The 10,010-nt window shown below is 56.0% G+C and overlaps 1 protein-coding gene across 1 annotated transcript in view; it reads left to right on the top strand.

Moving 5' to 3' along the window:
- LOC102033738 (probable E3 ubiquitin-protein ligase MID2) overlaps window positions 1-4,436 on the top strand; it is a 48,070-nt gene extending 43,634 nt beyond the window's left edge. The window contains 2 exon segments of the mRNA XM_031063452.1: window positions 1-62; window positions 243-4,436. The exon segment at window positions 1-62 is cut by the window's left edge and continues 137 nt beyond it. Coding sequence (XP_030919312.1) covers window positions 1-62; window positions 243-645 — 465 coding nt within the window. The 3' untranslated portion in view covers window positions 646-4,436.
- The last annotated feature ends 5,574 nt before the right edge of the window (window positions 4,437-10,010 follow it).

Below are 10,010 nucleotides of genomic sequence, written 5' to 3'. Positions count from 1 at the left end.
GACACCCTCTCCCCGCCCGCCGCCTGCCACTACTGGGAGGTGGTGGTGGGATCCTCCACCTGGTAAGGCACCACCTGTGTGAGGGGGGATGCTTTCCCAGTCCGGCCTCTGCCAGACATGCCCACCCTGTGGCCCTTACAGCAGATGGGCTCTGAAAGCACAGGGTGTTGTAGCCATCAGGGCTGGGCTTGGTGCTGGGCTGAGGCTGGAGGATGCTGAGCACAGCTTCTCCTCTCCTGCAGGTATGCCATCGGCGTGGCTTACAAGTCAGCCCCCAAAAACGAGTGGATTGGGAAGAACTCCTCTTCTTGGGTGTTCTCCCGCTGCAACAACAACTTTGTGGTGCGGCACAACAACAAGGAGATGCTGGTGGAGGTGCACCCGCAGATGAAGCGCCTCGGTGTCCTCCTGGACTACGACAACAACGCCCTCTCCTTCTACGACCCGGCCAACTCTCTCCACCTCCACACCTTCGAAGTCTCATTCATCCTGCCAGTGTGTCCCACCTTCACCATCTGGAACAAATCCCTGATGATCCTCTCAGGGCTGCCTGCCCCAGATTTCATCGATTACCCTGAGCAGCAGGAGTGTAACTGCCGGCCCCAGGAGTCCCCATACGTGTCAGGAATGAAAGCCTGTCACTAGGCTGCCCAGGCCTGCCCGTGCCCCATGGCAGCACTGGCCGTGCCGGTGGGTGCAGGTGGCCAGAGCTGCCCACTGGCAGCCGTGCCAGAGAGCCACTGTGGCGCCCGAGCAGTCGGGCACCATCCACACCCAGCTCCATCTTACTTTAATGGAAAAAGTGGAGGAACCTCGAACCACAGCTGGAAATGAACTGCTGTTGGTGAGCTCCAGGGTGTGCAAGAGTGGCTGGAGCAGCTCTTTGGCAGTTGCTCCCATCTCTCCCCAAGAAGATTGTCACCTGGATGGTTCTGTCTTCCCTTGGGGGGCTGGAAAGGCCAGGGCAGGTTTCGGGGTGACCTGAGGTGCCATGGTGGTCAGGAATGGCTCGTGTGTACCATGAGGCACAGATTGGGACAGGAGGGATGGGCTCTGGGGCCCGCTGACAGCTGGTGTAGGGACCCAGAGCACTGAGCAGCACTTTCCAGGGAGGACTCTCCATGTGGCCAAGGCTTGGTAGCTTCCCTGGTGGGATGGGTAAGGCTTGGAGCACTCGGTGAGTGCTGGCAGTGGCTGTGTGGTGGATGGTGGTCCTGTGGAGGGAGGGTGGTGCTCTGTGGGAGTGAAGGTGGCACTGAGGGTGTTCCTGGTGGCTGTCTGTGCTGCAGATGGCATGCTCCTGATAATTTTCGGGGTCCTGCAGTGGAGAGTCACGGACCCCTAGCCCACCATCTCCTCCTTTGAGAGCTTCCCAGTATCCAGGGAGGCTTGCATCCTTGGGAAGCTTTGGCCCCTGGCACAGAGGTCTGGCAGCTGCTCCTTCCCAACAGAGTGTCTGGCCAGCAGTGCCCTGCTCCACATAGGTCTCCATTGGTGTCCTGTCTGGTGTCCCAGCAGCAAAAACTCATCTTCCTACTCTAAGCCCACAGTAGAGTCCTGCTCAAAGACTACCTCTATGCTCTGTGACCCAAAATCTCAATTAATTACACTGAATCTTGACTTCTGGTTTGTTCAACACCACGCCAGGGGATTGGACTGGGTGCATTTTAAAGATCCCTTCCAGCCCAAACTATTCCATGATTGTGTGGTGGTGTGAGTGTGGAGCCATCCTGTTTATTCCATGGCAGAGGACTGAGTCTGTCCCAGAGGCTCAGAGACCCTGGTTACTGGGAGCTCTTTGGCTGTCTCCAGTATTCCCAGTAACCACAAGCATCAAGTCCCCTGGGCAAGCTCCAGTCTCCAGATTTATTTAAGAGGCCAAGAGGAGCTGGGCTGGCACACAATCCCTGTTGCCACCATGGGGGTCTGTGGCACAGTTTGGGGCCAGTGGGCATGTGAGTGTCTGGGGCATTGTGGGCCAGGGATTTCAGGCATTATGGTGGCCCAAGGCAGCTGGTGCTTGGGCTTTGCCCTGTGACATTTGAAGCCCCTTTTCCTCCTCTAGATGTGGTGCCTCGGTGGGAGTGGGAACCACTGAGCTGAGACCACCCAGCTCTGCCAGCCTCTCCCTGTGGAGCTTGCTGATAGGGAACTACCCCTGCTTGTATTTTCTTCTACAACAGGGTAACCCACCTGATGGATCTAGGGTAGCCATGAGATGCAGTCTTTCTGGACTTTAGCAGGCTTTAGCAGTCTCTGACAGGATCCTTCTGGACAAAATGTCCAGCCCACAGCTGGAAAAACAGATCATGGGGTGGCTGAGTAACTGGCTCAAGGGTCAGGCACAAAGGGTGACATCAGGCTGGCACTAGTCACTTTTGGGGTTCTGAAGGGCTCCATCCTCGGCCCTGTGCTCTTCAACATTTTCATCAACAACCTGGATGCAGGACTGGGAGGGATACTAAGTCAGTTTGCTGGCAGCACTAAGCTGGGAGGAGCTGTCAACTCTCTCAAGGGCAGAGAGGCCCTGCAGAGAGACCCAGACAAATTAGACAGATGGGGAATCACCAACCATGTGAAGTTTAACAAGGGAAGGTGGTAAATTCTGTGCCTGGGATGGGGCAACCCTGATTGTGTGTATGAACTGAGGAAAGAAAGGCTGTGGAGCAGCCGTGGAAGGGCCCTGGGGTACCTGGTCCAGTTGGATCTCAGTCAGCCAGGAGGGAAATCCCTGTTCTGGGGGCATCAGGCTAGCTGGACCAGGGAGGGGATTGTCATGTTCTGCTCTGGGCTGAGGCAGCCTCACCTTGAGCCCTGAGGGCAGTTTTGTACATCACAATATAAAAGAGGCATGAAGCTATTAGAGAGTGAACAAAGAAGGGCTGTGAGGATGGAGAAGGGTCTGGAGGGGTCTTTTGAGGAGTAGCTGAGGTCATTTGGTTTGTTCAGCTGGAGAAGAAGAGAGGGGAGGCCTCTTTGTCATCTTCAACTCCTCCCAAGGGGGAGTGGAAGGGCAGGACCCATCTCTTCATTCTTGTGACCAATGACAGGACTGAAGGAAATGGCTGGAGCTGAGTCAGGGGAGGATTAGGTTGGATGTCAGGAAAAGGTTTTTCTCTCAGGGGGTGGTCAGGCACTGCACAGTCTCCCCAGGGAATGGTCATGGCCCCAAGGCTGCCAGAGGCCAAGGGGCATTTGAACAATGCTCCCAAACACAGGGTGGGATTGTTGGGGTGTCCTGTGCAGGGCCAGGAGTTCAACGCAATGATTCTGATGGGCCCCTTCCAACTCAGCCTATCCTGTGATGGTAAAGCCCAGGCTCAGGGAGTGAGTGGCTGGCTTGGACAGGGCTCTTGGGGCTCATCCCATGGGGGCTGTGCCAGGGACAGGTTGAATTCATCTGGAGCCAGTTCAGAATTCATGTGGTGACCCCTCCCAGTGACCTGGCCAAGAGGATGCATGTTGGTGAGTCTGGTGGTGACAGCTTTGTCCAGGAGGAGAGTGTTCCCCAGCATGCCATCTCTCGGTGTGTCTGGGCTGTGGTTTTTGGAAGAGGGAGGTGGGCAGCACCTTGGGGAAGGATCTGCTGCCGGCCCTGCCAAGCTGCGAGGGCTTTCCCTCTGATCCAGGCTGCTTCCCCATGGTGCCTGGCAGGGCAGGCCCAGGGGATGCACCCTCCTTCTTGACTCCTCCTGAACAGAGGAGCAGCTCCGTTTGCTTCTCCCAGCCCTGGCGTGCAGGAGCTCAGGGAGGGTGCAGCAGGGGCAGGCCTTCCATCCCCACAGCCTGGCTCATGCCCCCTTTCACTTTGGGAGGTGAATTCACCCTTTTAAGTTGGATGTGTTTCATGGGAAGGTCTCATGGAAGTCCCTTCCGCATGTGCCGGTCCCATGGGGCTGCTCAGCCTGTGCCACCCCAGAGGGATGCCAGGCCCTGCAGGGGGATGGTGGCCCTGGCAATGCCGAGGAGGCGCCGGCACTGCTGGGATGGGCTCAGGGAGCATCCTCAGCCCAGAGACCATGAGCCCTTAATGTGACATTTGCACCTGATGAAATTGCACTAATTGTGGGACCCCCTGGCCCCCACACATGTCTCACACCCGGCCAGATGGGGACTGGGGGAGCCCCACACCCCGAGCAGGGGCTGGGGGCCTTTCCCAGTCACTCACATTGTCCTCTTGTGGTACTGAAAGCAGAGCCCACCCAATTGTCACCATGATTTGGGAGCAGCAGCCCCATCCCTGGGCCCTGCTGATGACATGGAGGGAGGGCAGAGTGCTGTTGCTGGGTCCTCTGCTCCTGGTGACACGCATGTTCAAGTTCGGGATGTGTGGACTCCTGGCTCCCCTCAGCCTCCCCTTCCACGTGTAACGTTCCTGCTTCCATTTTACTTGGGGGAGGGCTGTTCTTTCTGTTGGGTTTTTCCCTTTTTGTTGGTTTTTTAATATAATATAATATATATATACATTGCTGGGTATGTCTGTGTGTGAGGGAGGCCATGAGGTGAGGACAGCCCTGGGATCTTCTTGCTGGCCATCACAGTGTTCCCCAAACCTAGCAAAACATATGGGCATGCATGCACAGGAGCAGAGGGGATTTGTGGTACTACCCAGCAGCAGCTTTCCTTGTGCTGGGCTCAGCCCAGCCTGGAGAGCCTGTGGGGTGGCCAGGCACAGGGGGTGCTACAGCTCCATCCAAAAACATCCGTACACATAAATATTGAGCACCCTGCTGCCAGCCCCTGGATGATGTTCCATTACCCAGGACACTGCGTGTGCCAGTCTGCCCTTTTCCCAGTCCTGGATGGCCACAGCAGTTCTGGACATCTCTGAGTGCCAGCTATGCCCTGGAGAGGGTGGGGATGGAGCAGGTGCTTGGGCCAGGCTGGTGATGGGGCTGAGAGCTGGCTGTGAGAGCCCTGGCTGCACAGGGGCTGGCAGCGAGCAGGGAGGAGCTCGGCGGTTCCCAGCCCCAGCCCTGGGTGCACATCCCTGGGCTCTCCCAGGGGCCCCAGCAGGCAGGACGGGCCCGGGGAGTGGGGAGAGCCCACGCTGGAGCGGTGCCACTGGGCAGAAGCTGCTGGAAAAGGGCTAATGGGGGCAGCCTCATGTGCGGGAGCACAGGCACACAAACCTGCAGGAGACAGAGCCCATTTTTGGAGCACATGTGCCTAAAATATTTGTTAAGTGGAAAACATACAATGCAAACCAGCACTGTGGAATTAAATATTTCTTACTTTATGCCTTTGCTCCAGGCTTTTCCTGTTAAAGATAAACCACCAGCACATGGAACCTGCCTGGAGGATGAGTTTCTGGTTCTGCTAGGAACAAACCTGTGGCATTTGTGTCGGTCAGAGCTCTGCCCTTGCTGTGGGTTGTCAGTGCCATGCAGCAGTGATGGGCTGGGTCTGGTGCTGGTGCTCCTGCTTCTGCCACAAAGACCCCACTGCCCAGAGCCCCACACTGAGGAGTGGGGAGCTGCAGTGCCCAGGGCCCACAGCCTCCATTTCCAGACTTTTTATTCCCTGGTCCAGAGACTGGCAGGGTAGCCCCAGCCCACCGCAGCTTGCCAGCGGGTTGTCCCAACCCCATTCCTTCATCTGTTCCATCCCTCTGCTCCAACCTGGTTTGCTGCATGCCTTGGGACAAGTGTGTGGGGTCTGGCAGGTATCTGCAGGTGCTCCTGAGCTCTGGCCACTAGTGAAACAGATCCTGACACGGTTGCCAAAAACCAGAGGTGCCCCAACCCTGGTGAGCAGCCCCCATGGCAGGAGAGACCCAGAGCCCTGCCACCCAGCCCGGAGCCCAGTGAGCACCCAGCAAGGACACAATAGGAGCAAAAATCTGGCTATTCCCACATATAAGGGGACACAGATCCTCTCCTTTCACCATGGGACAGTATTCCCTGGGAGAGGACCTGCTCCCCCCTCCATGGGATTGACACAGGGTGGGAACCTTCTTTTCTTTTAAACTGAAAAATAAAACCTTCCAAAGGAGAAACATTCCCCGGATGGCCACAAATGGGCACTTGCAGGGCAGAGCCTGGGTTCTGGAGAGGTGAGGCGCTGCCCGGCTCTGCTGCCAGCCCACCCGAGCTGCCCTGAGAACGCCCCCGTGCAGCCCAGCCGGCCCGGCTGAGCCTCCGGACCCTGCGGGGCTTCAGCTGGGGGGCTCATCCCGGCTGTCACAACAGCTCAACAGCATGGACCATCTGCTCAGTGCATCCAGAGCTTCCAGAAAGGCAGGAATTCTCTGCGTGGATGTGTCTGACACGCTGCTCCCCCGTGCTGCTGGCAGGATTCCTGTCTCGGTGGCTCAGGCTGGCTGTGGGCGTTGCTGTGGATCACCAGGATGGATGTTAGCCCAGTGCCTGGAGAGCTGGCGGGGCTGGGACGTGCTGGGAAGGGCACACCTTGGCAAAGCAGGGTGCCGGGGCTCACACTCGCCCCATCCCTCCTCCCTCCACCCCGATGGAGCGAGAGGAAGCTGCAGAGATTGCTTCATTGTCCCTAGAACGACCCTTTAGGTGGGGAAATGAGTCCTGGGAGAGGAGGATGCGTTTTCCTTGAGTCATTCCATAGGAGCACTTCATTATCCCTGAAACCCATGGGTTTCATTACCAGAAACCCATCTCCAGGACAAACCACAGCCCGAGGCAAGGCCCAAAGGGATGAAGAGCACTGGGACAGCAGTGCCGGGAGCTCGTCCCTGCTGGGGCTGCTCAGGCTGGCTTGGCTCAGAGCCCACTTGGTGCCAGCCTGAGGAATGGGCACGACTGGGGGGTGCTGGGCAAGGGAAAAGCAGATGGCAAAGGATCAGTCTATACTGAGGTGGTGACAGGGAAGAAATGTGGCAGTGTCACCTGTGTGTCCTCTGGCTGTGGCCAAAACTCCCTGAGAGCCATCCCCACCGTGGGACTGCTCCCACATTCCCTCCAGCCAGTGCCAAACACTGCTCCAGCCCTCGCCAGTGCTGGGGATGGCCCGGGGCTCTCTGGCACAGCTCCTGGAAACCAGGGGAAGCTGCTCAAAGGATGTCACCTCTTTGCCCAAAACAGCCAGTGACACAGCCAGTGTCAGCATGAGCCCGGGAAGGAGCTCTGCCCTTTCTGTTCCTGCTTTGTCTGATGCCTTTCCCTGTCAACCTCGGGTTTCTAGGAAACTGCATCCCTCGTTGTGAAAGCCAATTTAAAACCATCACTCACGTGGCAGGTTGTTTCATGGAAAGGAAAAGGCTGCTCTGAGATGATGGAATGAGCTTTGCTGCTGCTTTTGAGGAATGTGCTTTAAACACAAGAGGTTTCAGCATCACAAATACTGAAAATCAAACCAGAAATGCATTCCACAAGTCAACCAGGAGGGGAAAAAGCAGAGTGTGGCACGGGCCTGGGAAGGCTAATGGCAGGTTTTGGGGGACTGAGTGGAAGGTTGGTGTTGGCTTTTCATTTCTTTTTTACTTTTCATTTCTTCTGTAGTTCATGGAATAGGAAATTTTAACAATCCCTCCCTTGAGAAAGCTTAAAAACACACTGCCTGGGAGCCCTGGGGCTTCCCCCCTGCTCTGGGAAGCTGCAAAGTGAAGAGATAAGAGAAATCACTGGGTTCATATAACGAGTGACATCAAGATATCTCACCTGTCCCGTCTGCAGCAGCAATGGCTCGCATTGGGGTGGGATAATCCTCACTGGAAATACATGCTACAGCTCTCCCATCCAGGAATGAAAATCCCTTTAACTGGTGATTTCACTCCAGGCTGGGGGAAAAAAACAGTTAATAAATGGATGGGAAAGAAAATGACACCCTGACCTGCTCATAGACTGTGCAGGGCAAATGAGTTAGAGTCTGAGCTGGCCCAAATTAATCCTTAATGGAACTTGAGATTTTAAATACTCATCTGAATAACCACCCCCTAAAACTGATCAAGTGTTCTTGATCATTAGACTAAGCATCACTTAATATTCTCAGTCTGGCTAAGGAGTGATGGACAATGCCTGGAATGAGACCAGAAGCCTTTATTGAATAATTCTGGGGTTTAGCACATGTGAAAGGGAGGGACGGAGAGCGGCGGGGGGGAGGTGGTGAGGACATCAGTGCTTGTGTCTCAGACTAAAAATGGCTGCAGGGGGAGCCTCAGGAATTCTCCTGAGCTTCAGGAATGCATCTTGAGTTTCAGGAACTACCCTGAGCTCCAGGAGCCTGTCCTGAGTTGCAGGGACTGTCCTGACCCACCTGGAGCAGGCAGTTCGAGACTCCAGCCCTTCATCAGCCCTTGCAAATCCCACCTGGCCCCTCTCCTGAGAACATCCCATGCAGGCTCACCACTGCATCCTCCGAGCTTTGGAGTCAGGCAGGGACTGTTAATGGAATTGGGTCCAGTTCTCCATGGCAACGAGCAAGAACTGGGTCAGTGCAGGATGCGAGGAGCCAAGCACTCCCAGGAGTTTTAAAAGTAAACACCAGCAGACATTAAGGCACAAGGAGCCGGGGGGGACAAGGGGACCCTGGGACCCCCAGAGCTGCAGTAGGGCCCCCATCACCACATGTCACAGAGAGCAGTGGGGTCCCAGTCCTGCCCAGGGAGGGGGGCACAGGAAGGCTCCCGTGGGTACTTCTGCACAAGACAGTGGATCCAGGGCTGCACAGAGCAGGGGCTGCCTGGTCCCCAAGGCACACACAGACCTCCACAGCTACAGTGAGCAACTGAGCCTCAAAAATTCCCTCAGCCACAGCCTCCCTGCCCCCTATTCCCCACCGCTGTGAGCCAAGTGCCTTCTCTCCACATGGCCCTTGCCCTCCTGCCTCCCTGGCTCTAATTTGTCCCTGTTTATTTACACAGGCAAGCAGGCTGACATCCATCACTGGGATTCTCTGTGCAGAGGCTGTCTGTGTGAAAATCCTCATTACAGCTCCTTGCTGACAGGAGCTGTGCTGGGCTCCTTTGATCAGCCAGACGCTCGGGTGGAGCCTGGCTCTGTGTGTGCAGCCGCTGCCTTGCTCTGTGCTCAGCAGCCACCTGGCAGAGACTCCACTGTGCCCCTGCCAGAGCACAGGGGCCTCTGCCCCCACAGCCTGTCAGTAATCACCTGAGTGATGGGCCAGTGCTGAGCTGTCAGGGCAGCAGCGATGGGGGAAGTGGTTTGAGGGGGCTGCAGGGCAGAGCAGGAGGAACTGGATGGAACTGGAGGATGGAACTGAATAATTTTTAAGGTCCCTTCCAACCTAAACCATTCCATGATTCGAGGAAGCTAAACACCAGAACAATGAGAAAATTGCCTGCAGAGTTTCCTCAAGGCCCATGAGAGCCACGAATTTGGCTGCCGTGGTTTCTGATGGTCACGAGGAACCATCACCACCTTCAGCTGCTTTGATGATTTAATTGATACCTGGGCTCTGAGCTTTCATGTACCAAAATATATGTCCATCATTTGGCAACCTTTGCCCTTCATTTTTCATTAAAACCCATCTGTTCAGTTCCCAGTGTGTCACCCTGATGTGAATAACTTCTCTTGAGTGGTGTCTTCATTTGTAAAATGGGCTTTTTAATCCTGCTCCACCTGATAATGAATTAAACACTCTTAACATTCACACAGCACCTGGAGGATGGAGAGAAGTGCTGCTGATGACAAAATTACAGTGTTATTTTATTTCACTCACTGCACAAATACACAGCAGCATCCTCTGAGCCCACTGAGCACCTTCATCCTCGTGCCACAATGGAGCCTGAGCCCTGTCCCCTGCACAGCCCCACACTGCCCCAGCTACATCTTCAGGCACTTCCCGACCCAGTCCCCACCACAGGGGCCCAAGGTGGCCAGCATGGAATGGCCAAAGCCCCACACGGCCTGGGAAGGTGGGCAAGGGGGGAAGTGGCCGGGTGGGGATGCTCCCTCTGTGTCACTGCAGCCCTCACCTGCCCAGGGCAGGCAGTGCTGGAGCACTTTGGGGCTGGTTAGCGGCATGGGAACCCTTTATCCCCGATGGCGTGGGTACATCAGACGTCATGCACGGAACAC

This window comes from Geospiza fortis, unplaced genomic scaffold (genome assembly GCF_000277835.1).
Source record: "Geospiza fortis unplaced genomic scaffold, GeoFor_1.0 scaffold412, whole genome shotgun sequence".
Classification (NCBI taxonomy): domain Eukaryota; kingdom Metazoa; phylum Chordata; class Aves; order Passeriformes; family Thraupidae; genus Geospiza; species Geospiza fortis.
The sequence above is the reverse complement of the archived record's forward strand: the minus strand, read 5'-3'. Positions and strand labels throughout refer to the sequence as shown.